This window comes from Rhinoraja longicauda, chromosome 18 (assembly GCF_053455715.1).
Source record: "Rhinoraja longicauda isolate Sanriku21f chromosome 18, sRhiLon1.1, whole genome shotgun sequence".
NCBI classification, from domain to species: domain Eukaryota; kingdom Metazoa; phylum Chordata; class Chondrichthyes; order Rajiformes; family Arhynchobatidae; genus Rhinoraja; species Rhinoraja longicauda.
The window spans coordinates 39,334,434-39,354,363 of NC_135970.1; the positions used below are offsets into that span (position 1 = coordinate 39,334,434).

General features: G+C 46.2%; 1 protein-coding gene across 3 annotated transcripts in view; it reads right to left on the reverse strand.

The window, feature by feature from the left end:
• Nucleotides 1–9,464: 9,464 nt before the first annotated feature.
• The window catches only part of LOC144602426 (uncharacterized), an 83,012-nt gene continuing 72,546 nt past the window's right edge, over nucleotides 9,465–19,930 (reverse strand). For all 3 annotated transcript variants that reach the window (XM_078415542.1, XM_078415543.1, XM_078415541.1), the window contains 8 exons: nucleotides 19,575–19,747; nucleotides 18,615–18,774; nucleotides 16,544–16,696; nucleotides 16,246–16,410; nucleotides 14,629–14,726; nucleotides 12,754–12,888; nucleotides 11,908–12,022; nucleotides 9,465–10,277 (listed from right to left, as the gene is read on the reverse strand). In XM_078415542.1, coding sequence (XP_078271668.1) covers nucleotides 10,119–10,277; nucleotides 11,908–12,022; nucleotides 12,754–12,888; nucleotides 14,629–14,726; nucleotides 16,246–16,410; nucleotides 16,544–16,696; nucleotides 18,615–18,774; nucleotides 19,575–19,747 — 1,158 coding nt within the window. In that variant the 3' untranslated portion in view covers nucleotides 9,465–10,118. The remainder of the gene's footprint in view (nucleotides 10,278–11,907; nucleotides 12,023–12,753; nucleotides 12,889–14,628; nucleotides 14,727–16,245; nucleotides 16,411–16,543; nucleotides 16,697–18,614; nucleotides 18,775–19,574; nucleotides 19,748–19,930) is intronic.

Here is a 19,930-nt window from a genome sequence, read left to right on the forward strand (position 1 = left end):
TTGCCCCGCACAGATGTTAGTTTAGAGACACAGCGCGGAAACAGGCCCTTCGGCCCACCGGGTCCGCGCCGACCAGTGATTCCCGTACATTAACACTATCCTACACCCACTAGGGACAATTTAACATTTACCAAGCCAATTAACCTACAAAACCTGCACGTATTTGGAGTGTGGGAGGAAACCGAAGATCTCGGAGAAAACCCACGCGGGTCACGGGGAGAACGTACAAACTCCGTACAGACGGCGTCCGTAGTCGGGATCGAACCCGGGTCTCCGGCGATGCAAGCGCTGTGAGGCAGCAAATCGACCGGGGGGGGTGGGGGAGGGAGAGGAGGAGGGGGGAGAGAGAGAGGGGGGAGAGAGAAAGGGGGGGGGGGGAGAGAGAGAGGGGGGGGGGAGAGAGAGAGGGGGGAGAGAGAGAGGGGGGTGGAGGGGAGGAAGAAGATGGGGGAAAGAGGGGGGAGAGGGGGGCAGAGGGGGGGGGAGAGGGGGGGGGTGGTGGGAGTGGGGGAGGTGGGGGAGAGGGGGAGAGGGGAAACTGTCCTACCCTGCCATGGGCCAATTGTAACTGGTCTCTACTGACACCTGCAATGCCCTTTATGTTTAGTTTCGAGATGCTACGTGGAAACAGGCCCTTCAGCTTGCCCAAGTCCGCGCCGACCAGCGATCCCCGCACACTAACACTATCCTACACACACGAGGGACCAGTTATAATTGTTTAACCCAAGCCAATAAACCTACTAACGTGAATGTAACGGAATCCGAAGCACCCGGGGAAAACCCACATGGTCACGGGGAGAACGTACAAACTCCGTACAGACAGCACCCGCAGTCAGGATGGAACCTGGGTCTCTGGCGCTGCCAGGCCTTGCCGGCTTAGAATGGGCAATAAATCCCGGCTTCGCCACCAATTTCCAAATCCCATGAATAAACCCATTACAAACATTAGGAAACTAGGACGTTCCTGCAGACAAAGGCAAATTGATGACAGGGAATAAGAACATATCATGAATCATTGAAACACCTGAAATCACGGATCACCCCTATAAAACCTTGGCAGTCCAAGAGTCAACTGAGGAACGTATTGGCTGCAAACTGATGCTGGAGAATTTTTGTGCAATTAAAAACCCAGAGACCGGGTGATCTATAACCTAATTTTAAAAGTGACAACTATTGACATACTGTATATATTGGTCTTGATCTGGCAGAGTCTGAGAATTGTATCAGCCTATGCCCAATGGCAGAAAGCAAATGTCACCCCCGTATTCGAGCAGTATATAATGAGTTATGACAATTGAGGGTAAATGCAATGGGATATTTTGCTTGGGACACATTTATAGCTGACTAGGAAACAATAATACAGTTACAAATATCTTCATGAAGGAGAAGTGGACTTGAGTTTCATGAGGTGAGAACAAGCAGTGTAGATACATTTTGAGAGGGACGGACAGAGTTGACGTGGGTAGGCTTTTCCCTTTGAGAGTGGGGAAGATTCCAACAAGGGGACATAGCTTCAGAATTGAGGGACAAAAGTTTAGGGGTAACATGAGGCGTAACTTCTTTACTCAGAGGGTGGTGGCTGTATGGAATGGGCTTCCGTGGAAGTGGTGGAGGCAGGCTCGATTTTATTATTTAAGAGTAAATTGGATAGGTATATGGATAAGAGGGGATTAGAGGGTTATGGTCTGAGTGCAGGTCGATGAGACCAGGTCAGGGAGAGTGGTCGGCGTGGACTGGTAGGGCCGAACGGGCCTGTTTCCGTGCTGTAGTTGTTATATGGTTATATATGGGTACATAAAAGTGGATATCCAACCGATATTCCACTTGGGCAGCTCACGACCCAGTTGTACTAATATTAATTTCTCTAATTTCAAGTGACACCTTGCATTTCTTCTTTCTCCACCCCCACCCACCCACCCCCACATCGTCTTGCTAGTCACATCCACATATCCCTTTCACAAAATGCTGGAGTAACTCAGCAGGTCAGGCAGCATCTCAGGAGAGAAGGAATGGGTGACGTTTCGGGTTGAAACGTCACCCATTCCTTCTCTCCTGAGATGCTGCCTGACCCGCTGAGTTACTCCAGCATTTTGTGAAATAAATACCTTCGATTTGTACCAGCATCTGCAGTTATTTTCTTACACTCCATATATCCCTTCGTTATCACCTCTTCCACAGCCAACAATGGACTGTTGTGGGCTCCAACAGTCCCTGGTGCCAGCTCTGATTTGTTCTGTCCCTATTCATATCTCTAGTTTCCCCTCTCCCCCCACTCAGTCTGGAGAAGGGTCTCGACCCAAAACATCACTTTTTCCTTTTCTCCAGAGATGCTGCCTGACTTGCTGAGTTACTCCAGCATTTTAGGTTCGTTCTCTAACCCAGAGGATCGTGGAGCCTCATCATTGGAGGTACTTCAGAGGAACTGCACAAACACCTCGTAAGCGGTTATCTCACATTCATTAGGAGAACGTACAAACTCCGTACAGACAGCACCCGTAGTCAGGATTGAACCCGGGGTCTCTGCCGCTGTAAGGCAGCAGCTCCACCGATACGCCACCATGCCTCTCTCCAACATTCTCCAAAGTCTGTCCGCCATCTCGGAGTCACAAGTCAGGAGCGTGATGGAAAACTCTCCGTGTGCCTGGATAGCCCCAACTGTATCAACACAAGAAACTCTGTACCAAGCAGAACATTAAACCCACCTGTTCAGTGCACCATCCAGAATATCCCCTACCTCCAGCACCAATACCAAGCTCATTCCAGCAGCTCACCAAATCAAATCCAAGAGAAAGACCAGAAGCAGGTGGAACATCATCTAGTGTTCCTCATGAGGAATTTTCAGAACTTTGTTGCAATGGAGTCCAAATGTTGCAAGTCATTCACAAAGGAGATTCATCACAGTGGCAGCAGCAATCAATGTCGAAGATAAACGCAGAGCGCTGGAGAAACACTGATGGAAACATAAACAAACCGACCACATAAATGTCAGAGTTCCAAGTCATGTCAGAGTCTGTGTATTCTGTGAAAAGATTCCCCTGCTCAGTTTAGTTTAGTTTAGAGATACAGCGCTCACAGTAAGTCAGAGAGTAACTCAGAGGGTCAGACTGCATCTCAGGAGAAAAGGAATAGGTGATGTTTTGGGTCAGAACCCTTCTTCAGACTGAGAATCTTGCTGGGCCAAATGGCCTCATTCTGTTCCTAGAACTCATGAACCCTCAGGCCGGGTGATCGGACTGACCACTTGGACCTGGTGGCTATTAACCTGGCTCAGCAGGGACGTAGGCAGAGAACCAGTTTGTAGTTCAATGTTGCCTTCAAGACCTTCTCCCATCAAAACGTCCCCAGCAAGGCCCTTCTTTAGTCGGAGGGTGGGTAATCTGTGGAACTCATTGCCACAGAGGGCTGTGGAGGCCAAGTCAGTAGATACTAAGGCAGGGATAGACAAATTCTTGATTAGAACGGGCGTCACGGGAGAAGGCATGAAAATGGGGTTAGGAGGCAGAGATCGGCCATGATTGAACGGCAGAGTAGACTGGATGGGCCGAATGGCCTAATTCCGCCCCTATAATGTGTGGATTTGTGAAGACGCATTAACATTTCCATTTGTTGTCAAGGAACTGGTGACCAGCCTTGAACCTCCTTGTTATATCTGCTGCTAGTCGTACAACCAGTTGTCAAGTATTCCCACAGGAAATGTGTTCAATGACTCATAGAATGACTTTCACTGCAGAAAGCAAACTGTTCCACAATCAATTTTTAATTAAGAAACTAAAGACATTGTAATAGCTAATCCCTGACGGCACAGCAAGCTGTCGCAGTAGGTTTTGTGCTACTGCCAGGTGTCAAAGGCAACTTCAGATCTTAAAGCTGGGACTTGGTTGCTAAAACATTCAGTCTGGTACATTGGACATCTGCTGGTGAAACTGTGAAATGCAGCCCAAGTGAAAAACATCTACAATACAATATATCTTTATTGTCATTGTACAGGGGTATAACGAGATTGGGAATGCGCCTCCCATACGATGCAATAATTTAATTAACTTAAACAACAACAACCCAACGAAACAAATTGTAACAGTTTTAAGACAGAATAAAGTGCAAGTAGATCTGTGCCGGTTCACTGTGCGATGTGACCATCCGGCTGAGCAGGACCGGTTCATAGCAGCTATGGCCCTGGGGATGAAGCTGTTCCTGAGTCTGGAGGTGCGGGCGTAGACGGCCTTGTATCGTCTGCCCGATGGAAGGAGTTCGAACAGACTGTTGCAGGGGTGTGAAGAGTCTTTGTGGACGATGGTAGCTTTTCGGAGGCATCGTGTGTTGTAGATGCCCTCCAAGGCTCCCAACCCAAAACGTCACCTACTCATGTGCTCCAGAGGTGCTGCGTGACCCTCTGAGTTATTCCAGCAATTTATTATGTAAATCAGCACCTGCAATTCCTTGCGAATCCATTTCACAGCTTACAACGTCTGAAGAAGGGCCTCGACCCGAAACGTCACCCATTCCTGCTCTCCAGAGATGCTGCCTGTCCCGCTGAGTTATTCCAGCATTTTGTGTCTTTCTTCGCAACTTACATTGATGCCTTTCCACAGGTACCTTGATTAATCAAGGTTTAGAGTTATATGGGCACGACACAGGAAAATAGGACCAGCCTAGATTTAGATGGGGCATCTGGGTCAACATGGATGAATTGGGCCAAAGGGTCTGTTTCCTTGTTGACTCCATGACCTCCGCTTTACTAGGTTCCATTACGCAACACTCTTTCAAATGCCAGGTTGTCAAAGTCCCAGTAGATCATAATTTCCAGGGTGGGATGTATTTCAGTTCAGTTTATTGTCATGCGTACCGAGGTACAGTGAAAAGCCTCTGTTTATTTGTTTTATTGGTATATTTATTTCCTGCTCACTTTAAACCCCACATTGGCCAAGCTAGCGGACAGAATGGCTCATCTTCAGACAGGATCCAGGGACCTTTCATGCCCACTTACACACATACAGTGCCCCGTGGTTTAATTCCTCACCCAAATTGACAACACTAGTTCACAAGTTATAGGAGTAGAATTAGGCCATTCGGCCCATCGAGTCCACTCCGCCATTCAATCATGGCTGAACTCGGCCTCCTAATCCCATTTTCCTGCCTTCTCCCCATTACCATTGACACACGTTCTAATCAAGAATTTGTCTATCTCTGCCAAAAAGGTAACCACTGACTTGGCCTCCACAGCCCTCTGTGGCAATGAGTTCCGCAGATTGACCACCCTCAGACTAAAGAACCTTCTCCTTAGTACGTTTGTGTCTATCTTCGGTTTAAACCAGCATCTGCAGTTCCTCCCTACACATTCTCTGTGCTCCTCTGGGGGTGGCAGCGTAAGATGTTAGTCCTTGTATCCTGCCTAGTACTTATTCTTCAATGAACAGGAATACAACATGCAATCTGATCAATGTCATTCGAACATAAAAGCAAGCCTATGAATTGGCCGTCTGATGTTTCCCATACTACTGCGGAGACAATTCCCAAAAATATTTTGTGCACCAATTCTACTAAGAAATCTCAAAAGCCATGATATTTAGGCAATTTTTCCACAATCTATTCAAGTTCTGCATTGGGATTCGAACCAACCTTTTCAAGCATGTCAGGGCTCTACCAAGATGGATCCAGTTTCCCCAACTGTTTCGTTTATTATTGTCACATGTGCCGAGGTACTGTGAAAAGTTTTTCAATTTGCTTGCTATCCAGTCAGCGGAAGGACTACGTATGACAATCAAGCTGTCCACAGTGTACAGATACAGAATGAAGGGCTCGTTAGTGCAAATGGGATGCCCTCCAAAGACGCCGTATAATATCCAGGCTTACTGCAGTCCACAAAGAAACCCACTCATTGGCTCCATCCAACATTGCCCATCTTTCATACAGTACAACACACCAGGAACTCGACAAAACCAATCCTTGAATTATGTAACCATCAAGACCAACAAAGACTGTTTCCGCTTCTTGCTGTACGCCAGAACCATCCCTGTTTGGAATCCTTTGCCACCGGATACAAAATCTGCTGCTGATGGTAAATCTTTTAAACTGTTGCTTGCAAACACTTCATTTTAAATCTGCAACTGCATGCACGAGGGACTGCATGTTTATAGCCCAACAGCAGCGGTTGGGGCAGTATCAACAAGACAAGACAAGATAAAGTCCAGCAAAGTCCGATCAAAGGCAGTTCGAAGGTCTCCAACAATGGGAGGTCAGGGCCACTTTCCATTTGGGTGATAGGATGGTTCAGTTGCCTGATAACAGCCGGGAAGAAACTGTCCCTGAATCTGGAGGTGTGCATGTTTTCACACTTATGTACCCCTCGACTGAAGTGGGAGTGACCGGGGCGACACATGTCCTTGATTTGGTAGCTGCAGGAAACTGTAGCTCTCTATACATCGACGCATCAGAGCTCCCTCTCTCAAATACCCCAACATCCGTCATAAACTTGGAATCTAGCTGGAAGCTATGTCCCATTAGTCCGATCACTTAACACTGAACGAAACCTCAAAAACATTTGAGATGCCATGCAGTCATGTACGTTCCAATGGCGAAAATCCTTCAGGGAATTGCCTGAGGACAATGCAAGACAATTCTCTTCCACTAATGTTAATTATTCTTAAATACCAGGCTCATAACTTGATATAAAGATGAAAGACAAATGAATAAAGGAAACCAAGCAAGAAATACTCTTGCATTGTCAAGCGAACAGAGAGTTTGGGTTTGCTACTTACTGCTGTCGTTTATACTAAACAAGAACAGATTCAGTTGCAGCTACACCCTCAGCCAATGAAGGACTTAAATAGGGACTAAATTGAGTTTCATATAATATTTATCTTACGAAAAGAAATCTCCGCTCAAAAAAATAAATCACAGGAGTATTTCAATCACTTCCATCAGCCAAAACATGTCTGTAAATTACGTGCCAAACAGCTTAACACACTGGGGAAAGAAACTCGATTTTAAAGGTTTGTGACCCAGTTATTGCACAGAGATTTAAAGACCGCATGGATGAACTCCAAAAATTGTTCTGGTGAAAAATTAAAAATGGGGAATGTGGCTCAACTGTGGCTAACGAGGGAAATCAAGGATAGTGTTAAATCCAAGGAATATAAATTTTCCAGAGGAAGCAGCAAACCAAAGGACTGGAAGAAATTTAGAATTCAAAAGAGGAGGACAAAGGGGTTAATTAATAGGGGGAAAATTTAGAAGGATGAGAGGGGATCTTATAGAAACATTAACAATTCTTAAAGGATTGGACAGGCTGGATGCAGGAAAAATGTTGGGGGAGTTCAGACCAGGGGTCACAGTTTAAGAATAAGGCTTAGGCCATTTAGGACTGAGGTGAGGAAAATCTTCTTCACCCAAAGAGTTGTGAATCTGTGGAATTCTCTGCCACAGAAGGCAGTCGAGGCCAATTCACTGGATGTTTTCAAAAGAGAGTTAGATTTAGTTCTTGGGGCTAAAGGAATCAAGGGATATGGGGAAAAAGCAGGAACTGGGTGCTGATTTTAGATGATCGACCATCTGTACCAGTCATTCACTTCCACCAACTGTTTGATAAGTGCTAATTGAACCTCTCTCCTTAATTAAATATTTACCTTGGATTATTCTTGAAGTTGAATTGCAAGACCAAGTGTTCACCGTTCCATGTACTCGATAAGCTGCAAAATAAATGCTAAGAAAATAGCTTTTGTCATTGGATGTTTACCTTGGAATATTCCTGAAGATGAATCGCAAGATCAAGTGTTGTCACAAGTCTGAGGCTTTCAGGGTGTATGCTACCACTAAAAAGGAAAATAGCCTTTTCGATTTAAGTTGCTCCCAATAGGAGAACCATCGGCCGCCCCCAGCTACGTTACGAGGATGTCTGCAAGAGATTTGAAGGCGCTCGACATCGATGTGGAGTCCTGGGAGAGCCTTGCAGCTGACCGCACAAGGTGGAGAGGTACCCTGAACCAACATCTCAAAACGGGGGAAGAGAAACTGATGAACGCAGTGGCAGACAAGCGGGCACGCAGAAAGGAGCGCAGCAACTTCAACAGACCAGTGACCTTTGCGACAGAGACTGTCACTCCCACATTGGTCTCTTCAGCCACAAGCGACGCTGCTCTAGCTGAGGTGTGGAGCAAGCAGCCAACGAGGATGCATCACCCATGGTCAGCCATGACCAAGGGGGGGCCTAAGAAGAAGCTACCAATGGGAACTAATCAGGGTTAAAGGGACACACAATAAGGAAGTAGGGTACTGAGGAATAGGACCACTGACCATCAGCCAATCATTTACACTAACCCCATCTTTTATTCTCCCCACATTCCCATTAACTCCCCCAGTTCCACCCATTCACCTCTCAACCAACTAACCGAAAAAGATACGCACAAAAAAACTGGAGTAACTCAGCGGGTCAGATCTCTGGAGAAAAGGAATAGGTGACTTTTCGGGACGAGATCCTTCTGCAGACCCAAAACATCACCCATTCCTTCTCCCCAGAGATGCATTCTGACCCACTGAGTTACTCCAGCTTTTTGTGTCTATCTTTGGCTTACAGCATCTACAGTTCCTTCCGACCCAACCTACTAAGCTACACATCTTTATGAGACGGGGTTATGACAATTTGCTTGAAACTTATCTGTGCCAAGATTACATCCGTTGTGGAGTCAGACTCCAACTGAATGTCAGTCACAGGCACTCCTCAGCTTCCGATGGGGTTCTGTTCTGAGAAACCCATCGGAAACCGAAAGTATTGCAAGTCGAAATGCGTGAATACGTGCGATCACGTGGCCGGAAGCGAGCGGCGGCTCACTACGGGTCCCTGCCGTTTGCACCATCGCAAAGTTGGACTATCACAAAGTCGGACCATCGTAAGCCGGGGAGCCCCTGAAGTTAGTTTAATTTATTGTCACGTGTCCCGAGGTACAGTGAAAAGCTTTTGTTGCGTGCAAACCCGTCAGCAGAGAGACCACACATGATTCCAATCGAGCCTTCAACAGTGTTCAGATGCATGTTAAAGGGAATAATGTGAATAATGTTTAGTGCAAGATAAAGTCTGATTAAAGATAGTCCAAGGGTCTCCAATGAGGTAGCTGGTATCTCAGGACTGCTCCCTAGTTGTTGGTCGGGCGGTTCAGTTGCCTGATAACAGCTGGGAAGAAACGGTCCCTCAATCTGGAGGTGTGTGTTTACAAACTGCTATACCTCTTGCCTGATGGGAGAGGAGAGGAGTGACCGGGGTGTGACTCATCCTTAATTATGCTGGTGGCCAGCATACTTGTGCTACCGTAGAAGTGCAGCGGGTCAAGGCACAGCTAAATACCCTTGGTAGCCACAATGGTAGAGACATCATGGCAGTAAACAAGTAACACAATTTCAGGCCATCTTTTGGTCACGATTTTCACTCAAATATAAATGCAGGTGATAAAACAGTCAAAAAGTATGTGATCCATTTTAACTTTTAATAAAAACATTGTCAAACAAAACCATTTCCAAAAAGTGCAGTTCTAAATTGCACCCCGATCACAACATCTTGTCATAACCAAGATGAAAGTAATAGATAAATTACATTCTAATGTTCTCAGTGCTCTACCTCAATCTGCAGCACCACTTTAAGTGTACAAATGCATTTCCAAGCAGAAATATAATCTCTCAACCCTTTGCCTGACATCCTAACTTTTAAGGAGCAGAGTTAAATAACGTTGCTGTGCACCTCAAAAATATACATAATTTTACATTTATAGAGCTTTTATATAACCGTTTAAAGCAGAGTATCTTTGGATTTTGATAACTGAAGAAAACAAAAATTACAACTTTGAACCCAGTTTACAATGTCACTGAACAACCATAAACGATTTGGACAACACATTTCATACATTACTTTAATACAAGATTAATTTATACACCTGTCAGCAGTGTTCGACTCATTAGCAGCTTTGATAAACACATGGGTGTGACTCCCATCTGCACCCTGCCTTTCACAGGAGGGTCACAGGATTTGGTGGAACATCGATCCACAGACCAATATCCAAATCAAGCCTTGTGGAGAACCAATGTTGGGCCTTTCACGTGGATTTCCCCATTGGCACGTCAGGATGGAAGTGCGTCTACAAGCGTCCCGCCAGGCACATGAAAACGAGCACGTGGAGTGTCAGAAAGTACGCCAAGACCAGGTAGCGTGACCTGGCCCGTGAAGTCATCAGCTTGGAGCAGTACAAAGTGCGGCCACGCAGCCAGCGCTTGAAGGACAGCGCTCCTCTCTTCACCTGCAAAACACAAACGCAGGTCAACAGTTAACACACACCAACCTCATACAGGTGTCAGGGGTTATGGGGGAGAAGGCAGGAGAATGGGGTTGCGAATGAGAGATAGATCAGCCATGAATGAATGGTGGAGTAGACTTGATGGGCCGAATGACCTAATTCTACTCCTATCACTCATGAAACTCAACTAATTAGAGTTCTTTCAGAATTAAACTAATTGGTAAAAATACCACGGTACAGATGTGAAGATTTGTATTTACTTATCATGTTACATAGATCTGCATTATGGTGATAGTGTAATGGGTGGTGGTGTAATGGGTGGTAGTGTCATGGGTGGTGGTGTAATGGGTGGTGGTGTCATGGGTGGTAGTGTAATGGGTGGTAGTGTAATGGGTGGTAGTGTCATGGGTGGTAGTGTAATGGGTGGTAGTGTAATGGGTGGTAGTGTCATGGGTGGTAGTGTAATGGGTGGTAGTGGCTTCAATACCATGGTCCAAATGAATGCACTATTCTATGAGCAGACAAGCAATGTAGATTCCTTGGTGAGCTATTGGACAGGTCCAGATTCTAAACAACCCTCTGTCGCAGTCAATCAGAAAGTGACAGTGCTCCCATGGTTAGTGTTGGAGGACACCCTGTGCGTAGGGGAGAGGGCAGGGCAGAAGATGTCCTTGTTGGGTTGCTCCTGGGCCAGGCCAAGCTGGCCATCCGCGACTCACGGCGCCAGGCGGAAGAGGGCTCTGCCCGAGCCAGCTGCCTGCCCCTTTTCCGGGGTTACGTCCGTGCCAGGGTGGTGTTGGAGAGGGACTACGCGCTGTCCACGGGCACCCTGGAGGATTTCCGGGACCACTGGGGACCGCGGGGGATTGGATGTATCCTGGATGGGGATTGTAATATAATTGTATAATAGTTTCAATAGGTATATTTGTTTGTATAATATTCTGGTGGTGGGTTCTGTTTTGGTTTTATTGTATTGTATATATTATTTTAATATTTGAATAAATATTTTTGAATTAAAAAAAATAAAAAATAAAAAAATGGTTAGTGTTGGACTCCTTAGTGATCGATGACGTATCCATTCTTACACCAAACAGCACGGTGAAGGTGGTGAAAGATGAACCTTTATCAGCTGCTTTCTCTTGCTCTCTGCATTCCCAGAAAGGTGTCTTCTGCATTTAGGATCTTCTTCTGGTTAAGGCGAGATTACTAAATGCATTACATTTATTTCAAGATTTGGCTTACACCTTGGCTTGTAATTCGTTGCGCTCTTTCATCACGGAAACGGAGAGATTAGAGACGTGCATTTGAAAACACGGTTTGCGTGAGTGAGGCGTGAGCCGTGAGATTAATACTGCCCCCCCTGAGAGGAGGAGTTGCTGGGCGAGAGGAGGGGGACCACGTGCTGTGCAGACCTCGACGATCGGCAAAGAACCAAGGCCAGGGTTTCTGCGTTGTCTGCCTGTATCACCACTCCAGAACGATGTACTATGTATCCTATGTATTAGTTAGCATGTACATGGAAGCAGGCTTTCCCGAGAGGTGCTCACTGGGGGAGGGGGGTGGTTAGGGGCAAGATACGGTGTAAAAGTTCAGAAAATTAGATCAAAATGAAGAATTGAACGGCAATGCACACCTTGCGTACCACCACCTGTTCACTGGGGTCTATAATCAAGGCCTCACGCTCCTCGTCTGATTCCAGTTGAATGGTGTACTCTCTGGGCGGCAGTCTGACAGGAAGAGGTTCCAGCCTAGCACGAAAACAGCAGCATAAATGATAAGACAGTAACCCCACCTCCTCAATGAAATGTCACAGATACCAAGGACTGGGAAGGACACACGGCTTTCAAGGAATCCTCTCCAAGGACTTTGAAGCAGCTGCTCTCTGCAGTCAGTGGATTCCTCTACAAGGGGTTTGATAGAGCACAACAGGAGAGACCACTTCTTGAATTGGAGGCAACTAGGGTATAGAAACGGGCAAAAAATGCCAGGGGAAGAGGAGGAGAAATTATTTTTCTCTCAGCAATTTATGACCTCCCACCCTCAGTCTGAAGAAGGGTCTCGACCCGAAGTGAGTTACTCCAGCATTTTGTGTCTACCTTCGATTTAAACCAGCATCTGCAGTTTTTTTTCCTACTGTATGGTTCTAGTTTGGTGAGCTATCAGAAGGGTGAAGATGTTTGGATGCATTTGCTTTAATTCATGACACTGCTATGGAACTGAATATACATAATGATTTGTATCCTCCACTCACTCGAGATATTCCCAGAGAAGAATTGCAATTGTTTCCACCAAGGTTAAACACCATACGGATCTTGGATTATTTAAATATCCTGCTCATTCTCCAATTCCCCGATTGCCCAGGATTTTCAAAGGTACAATGAACAGCCGTTTAAAGGGAACAAGTGGGGGCGATACCCTGATGGACACGACAACAATCTCTGTGCATGATGCCGCAGTGCAATGCAGTTTAAACACTCACCCTTTGAGCCGCTCTTCGGCTGCAAGCAATGCTTCCTCTGCCATACTTCTCCTTTGCTCTTCATCTGAGAGCATGTCTGCCAACTGGGTCAGCTCCTGATGGGCAGACACGTTACGTTGCTCTGATTCCGCAAGCCTTCATCAGCAACAATACGGAAAATGTCACTTTACTAACAAGTGAAGTCTTGGAGCCCTGAAGATCCCCGGCTCACCCTTCAAATCCTCAACTCACCATAGCATTCCCAACACCTGTAACATCCCAACTCACCCTCAACATTCCCAACACCCGTAACATTCCCAACACCCATAACATTCCCAACTCATGCTCAACATTCCCAACACCCGTAAAATTCCCAACACCCGTAACATTCCCAACACCTGTAACATTCCCAACACACCCTCAACATTCCCAACACCTGTAATATTCCCAACTCACTCTCAACATTCCCAACACCCGTAACATTCCCAACACCTGTAACATTCTCACACCCGTAACATTCCCACACCCGTAACATTCCCAACACCTGTAACATTCCCAACACCTGTAACATTCCCAACACCCGTAACACTCCCAACACCCGTAACATTCCCAACACCCGTAACATTCCCAACTTACCCTCAACATTCCCAACTTACCCTCAACATTCCCAACACCCGTAACATTCCCAACACCCGTAACACTCCCAACACCCGTAACACTCCCAACTCACCCTCAACACTCCCAACTCACCCTTAACACTCCCAACTCATCCTTAAGTTTCCCAACTCACCCTTTCATGCTCGACAGGCAAATCAGAGCTTTACAAAATACAGACACACAGCACTGGAGTAACTCAGCGGGTCAGGCAACATCTCTGGAGAACATGGGGGGAGCTTTTGGGTCGTGACCCTTCTTCAGACTGAATCGGAATTCAGACTTTACAAAATGTAGGTACAGGTCGTCCCCAAGTTACAGCAGAGAGCTCCCTTCCTGTCAGTTGAGTCCAGATGCAGGGTCCCGAACCCAAAATGCCAACTCCCTCCGCAGACCCGAAACGTCACCCATTCCTTCTCTCCAGAGATGCTGCCTGTCCCGCTGAGTTACTCCAGCATTTTGTGTCCACCTTCGATGTAAACCAGCATCTGCAGTTTTTTTTCCTATCCAACAAACCCACCCCACCGGTTTGCCAAACACTCGTTCATATGTACGGGCGGTACATAAATCAGGCCTTCGTAAACTGGAGAGGACCAGCATTTTGTCGGCAAACAGCAGAAGACCAATTAATATCTACTTTTTAAGGCATTGTTTAATAAATCTTGAGTACTGTGAGAATCCACCTACACCCGACCCCCCCCCCCCCCCCCCCCCACCTCCACCATCACCTTCCAGGTACATTGAAAGTACTCCTGAGCAGACAGATGGAATTTTAGTTTAACGCTTCTTTTAAAGGTCAGCACTTCAACAGTGAAGTACTCCCTCAGTACACTATCGTCAGTGCACATCATGTGCCCAGACCCTGAAATGTGTTGGGATCCAAAAGTTGTTGACTGAAACAAAAGACTGCTACCAATTGAGTCATGAGAATTTAATGAAACTATTCACAATTGATACCCATGACTTGAACTTAGGATGAACCATAAGGGAACATTGGCACAAAGCAATTTGCTGTTAAAGTACTGAAAATTCTGTCACACTCAGAATTGCATCTTTGCAACTTAGGTGGCAGCTTGTCCGAGGATCACTGATATCCTTGGAATTCCTGCCGATTAGCCGGCTGGACGAGTTTTAAAATCACTGAACATATTCTGTTAAAAACTGGAAAGCCAAACCTTTCAAACAAGCACGGCATGGCACGGCACAAAATTACAAAAAAAACACCCCAAGAACAGCACTCACCTTCTCCGTAAGTCATTCAGCTTTAGGTTGTCAATTTCCACGATGATGTTGGCACGCTCCTGCGGAGCCCCAGGGGGAACATCTTCACTTGTCTCATGCTGCAACTCAGACAGAGACCAGGTTGAAACTTTAATTCATCCTTGGGTTAAGCCTGCATTCATTTGTTCTATTTGTTCCGATGAAGGCTCTGTGCACACGGCAGCCAGCTAACTGACTGTCTTTTTCTTTTTTTTTCACTTTTAATTTAATTTTAATTTCTAGTTTTTCGTGTACCTTGTGGCATGTTATGACTGTTGGCAGACCAATTTTCCACCGGGGACAAATAAAGTTCTATCGTATCGTGTCATATTTGTCAAGTCACAATCACCTTTCAAATTTGGGCACATTCTGATATACAGTCATGTACAGCGTGGAAACAGGCCCTTCGGCCCAACTTCCCAATGCCGACCAATATGCCCAATCGACACCTGTCCTACCTGCCTGTGTTTGGCCCATATCCCTCTAAACCTATCCTACCCATCTACCTGTCTAAATGTTGCTTAAACATTGCATAGTCCCTGCCTCAACTACCTCCTCTGGCAGCTCATTCCATACATCCACCACCCTTTGTGTAAAAAGGTTACACCTCTGGTTCCTATTAAATCTTTTCCTCCTCACCTTAAACCTATGTGCTCTAGTTCTCGGTGCCCCTACACTGGGCAAAAGGCTCTGTACATTTACCCGATCACTTCCTCTCATGATTGTGTACACCTCTATAAGATCACCTCTCGTCCTCCTAAATGTTTTATTTCAACCGTCACAGGAATATCAAACAGACAAGGAGTTGAGGGTGAACATTTGGTGCGGAGAAATTACAGGGGAGCAAAACACATCAATTAAGTGGAAATGTGCAGGTGCATGCAGAGCTGAGGAGGAATTAAAAGGTCACTTTGGAAGATGAAACAAGGGACTCTCATGACAGCTGTTTCATGCACAGCTTGAAAATGGCACACATTTAAACAGCATACACAGGGCATTGTGTTGAAAAGAGTTTACTCTATTGCAAAAAATATTCCGTATCAGACCAGTTCTCTCCTGAATTCTCTATCAGGTGCAGTCTAGTCGCCACATTATAGGAAGGATGTGATCAGGAAAAGATTTACAAGGATATTGCTACAGGATTTGTGGGGGGGGGCTTCATTTATGAGACACTCGATGGGTTTTCTCTGGAATGGCGGCCATGGGGTGTCGTTAGAGGTTTATAAAACCACGAGGGGCACACATTAGGCCACAGTGTTTTTGCTTGGGTAGGGAGTGAAACTCGAGGCACAGGTTTAAGGCGAGAGGAAAGATTTAAAGGGGAATTGAGGGATTTTCACATGGCGAGTAGTTGGTGCATGGAACAGAGAAAGCAATGGAGCGGGTAACATTATAACATTTAAAATACAGTTTCTCCGAGATCTTCGGTTTCCTCCCACACTCCAAAGACGTACAGGTTAATTGGCTTGGTACAAATGTAAAATTGTCCCTGGTGTGTGTAGGATAGTGTTAGTGTGCAGGGATCGCTGGTCTGTGTGGCCTCGGTAGGCCTAAGGGCCTGCTTCTGCACTGTATCTCCTGAAGGCTGACCATACATACCTGCTCCTCTTGCTGAGAGGATGCGCGCAGTGCTTCGTATTGTCTTTCCAGGCTGTAGTAGCGATGCTGTAGGTCCCCATATCGCGACTGGGTATCACGCAGACCCTGAGACATCGTTTTCAGCTGACTTGTTAAAGCTGATCTATCGTCAATGGACTGCATGACCTGTGGCAGCCAATGAATAGAGTAAAAAAGAATTATAAGGCCTGATTACATTGGTGAAACTCAGCACTTTGGGCAGAAATGTGAGCAATTAGCGTCGTATTGATAGTTGCATGAGCTCTCTCGTCCACATTACCTTGCTATTCAGCTGTTGGAATCGCAGCTCTTTCAGGTGAATCTCTTGCAGGTAACCCTGGGCTTCACTCTGCAGTTGTTTCTTTTCTGCGACCAGGGACTTGACTTGTTCAGCAACATTCTCCATGCCCAGTAAAGATACAGTTTCTAGCGGCTATATTGAAACATACAAGATTATTAAGGGATTGGACACGCTAGAGGCAGGAAACATGTTCCCAATGTTGGGGGAGTCCAGAACCAGGGGCCACAGCTTAAGAATAAGGGGGAGGCCATTTAGAACGGAGATGAGGGAAAACCTTCTCACTCAGAGAGTTGTAAATCTGTGGAATTCTCTGCCTCAGCAGGCAGTGGAGGCCAATTTTCTGGATGCTTTCAAGAGAGAGTTAGATAGAGCTGTTAATGATAGCGGAGTCAGGGGGTATCGGGAGAGGGCAGGAACGGATTGTGGATGATCAACCATGATCACATTGCATGACGGTGCTGGCTCGAAGGGCCGAATGGCCTCCTCCTGCACCTATTGTCTATTGTCTAAAACAAAAAAATATTATTAAATCGTTACTGCGTACAGACACACCAGCACATTTCAAAAATATTAGCTCGCTCCATATTTTCCCTCTTGACGAATACTTCCAAAAGTTATGGACTAGAGATGATTTCCTTCAAAGGCTTAGGAAGTTCGGCATGTCCCAAACTACTTTCACCAACGTCTACAGATGCAATTTAAATCAATGGTTTGGCAGCAGCTCCATCCAAGACCGCAAGAACTTTCAGAGAATTGTGGACGTAGCCCAGACCATCACTCAAACCCACCTCCCTTCCATTGACGCCATCTATACCTCACGCTGCCTAGAGGATGATAATAGTTAGATCTTTAGAGATAACTAGATGGGCGTGGACCCGTAGGGTGCAAACCTCTCCTGCGGGCCTGGCAACCCTCCCCCAACGGACGACCCGTGGACCCGTTGCTGGCCGGGGAGATTTCCCCGGGGCCGGGGGCGGGCGAGGGGGGAGAGGGAGCCACACATCCCAGCCTCGGGCGGCCAGAGCGAGGCGTGGACCCGTTGGGTGGAAACCTCTCCTGCAGCGGCAGCTCGACGGCCGTTGCTTTGCAGTGGCGGCGATGCTCCCCCCACGTGGGACCCGGAACAGCGACCAATCGGGCGTCAAGTGGGAGGTCGGAGCCAAACAATCGACCCCACATGGGGGGGGGGGGGGGGGGGGAGAGTGGCAGGAGCCAATCAGGACGCGCCGGACCCCATGCGGGGGGGGGAGCGGCAAGAGCCAATCAGGACCGCCGGACCCCACGCGGGGGGGAGTGGCAAGAGCCAATCAAATTTATTAAAGTTTAAAAAGTGAATAACTTTAAAAATATATAGATAGATGTGCAGAAACAGGCCCTTTGGCCCACGCCAACCTTCGATCACCCATACACTAGTTCTGTGTTATCCCACTTTTGCATCCAACACACAAGGGGCAATTTACAGAAGCAAATTAACCTACAGACCTGCACACCTTTGGAATGTGGGAGGAAATTGGAGCAAACCCAGGCAGACACAGGGGGAACATACAAACTCCGCACAGCCAGCACCCGTAGTCAAGATCGAACTCGGGTCTCTGGCGCTGTGAGGCAGCAGCTCTACCAGATGTTCAATCTAAGGAATTCCTTTCCTCAATAATAAGACCCACAAAAAAGAGGTAAGGACTGATTACATACTCAGCTCAGTGACAAAGTGACAGATTTATAGATCTGGGTTTGGATGGGAGATCCAGCAGATATTGCCAATGTCCTCAGGATGAAATTATTCCAACTCCTACACCCAGCAATAAATAGTGCTAATCTACATATCAACATAAAATATAATTTTAAAAGCGAGGCTGAATTAATACTGAAAATTGAGAAAATTGGGTATTTTGCTGGTGACTCATTTTCTGACCAACTTTGATTCCGGCATTGCACATAATAATAGCTCTGAAACCAGAATACCATGGGGAGGAAGAAAAGGTCACACCTATCAAGGTGATGCCATCACTGCAGTGTATTTCATATGTCAAATTAATTTTAATATATTTACCTTCATCTGTTGCACACCACTGGCATTTCCCAGTTCACCGCGCCATGCTTCATGGTTCATTTTTCTCAGCTCTGCAATCTGTCTGTCCCTGTCGCGCACTGATGCAAGATACTCCCCCCTCATGGCTCCGCACTTTGAAAGCAGCAAATTCTTCTCCGACCTAAAACAACAGAGCCATCTTTAATCTTTCAAATCACGTGCAATGGTTAACTAATTTCACATTTTAGTTAAGAAGAACATGAATCGAAGGGAAATGAAAACTACACCATGTTAACTGTAAAAACACACAGCTCATTTGAGACTCAACGCAATTGATTCTTAATGTTTTCTGAAATGGTGTAGCAATCACTAGTTGTCATTACGGCATTCTCAAGGGCACCAAGTGCAAATCGAGAAGGGACAGGAGGTTTCTTAAGGGACAGGAGGTATGGTGGTGCAGTGGTAGAGTTGCTGCCTAACAGCACCAGAGGCCTGGGTTCGATTCTGACTACGGGTGTTGTCTATACGGAATTTCCACATTCTCGCCATGACCTGCGTAAATTTTCTCCGGGATCTCAGATTTCCTCCCACACTCCAAAGACATACAGGTTTGTGGGCGAATTGGCTTCGATAAAATTGTAAATCGTCCCTAGTGTGTGCGGGGATCGCTGGTCGGCGCGGACTCGGTTGGCCGAAGGGCCTGTTTCCGCACTGTCTCTCTAAACTAAACTAAAATAAACTAAAGGAGGCTATTCAGCCAATCGAAACTGAATGTCCTCCTCCTTTAACCTGACGCATTCTCCTTCGTCGAGGAGTTGAATCATTTGTGGCTCTACGACACCACCCTACGAAAATTGACTGCCGTGTTTGCTGCCAACACTTCAAACATAGTTTGCTAGCCAAAGCATAAAGGGATATCCCCATTTGATCATACGGCACAATAGAAATGCCACATATATCCCAGTCCAAGTAGAACCAAACCTTAGCTCAGTCAATTCATTCTTGCAGGAAGACAGATCTTGCTCTGTGCACTCTTGCTGTCTTGCTTGCTGAAGAAGTTTTTCCAGTTCTTCTACCTTATTTTTGAACCATGTTAAATCGGAGGAATCATTACTGCTCCTTAATTTCTGGTCTTGAAGAACAGCCCCCTTTTCCTGCAAAATGAAAATTGTGCTCAATCTTTATACACGCATGAATGCAAAACAAGATCACAACACATCTTTGCTGTGCCCATCTTGGAATCTTTTAAATAAAAAATAAATAAAAACACAAATATTTAGTCATCGTACGTATCCTGAGGAACAAGTCCCATCAACGAGCAATGGCATGGCTTCATA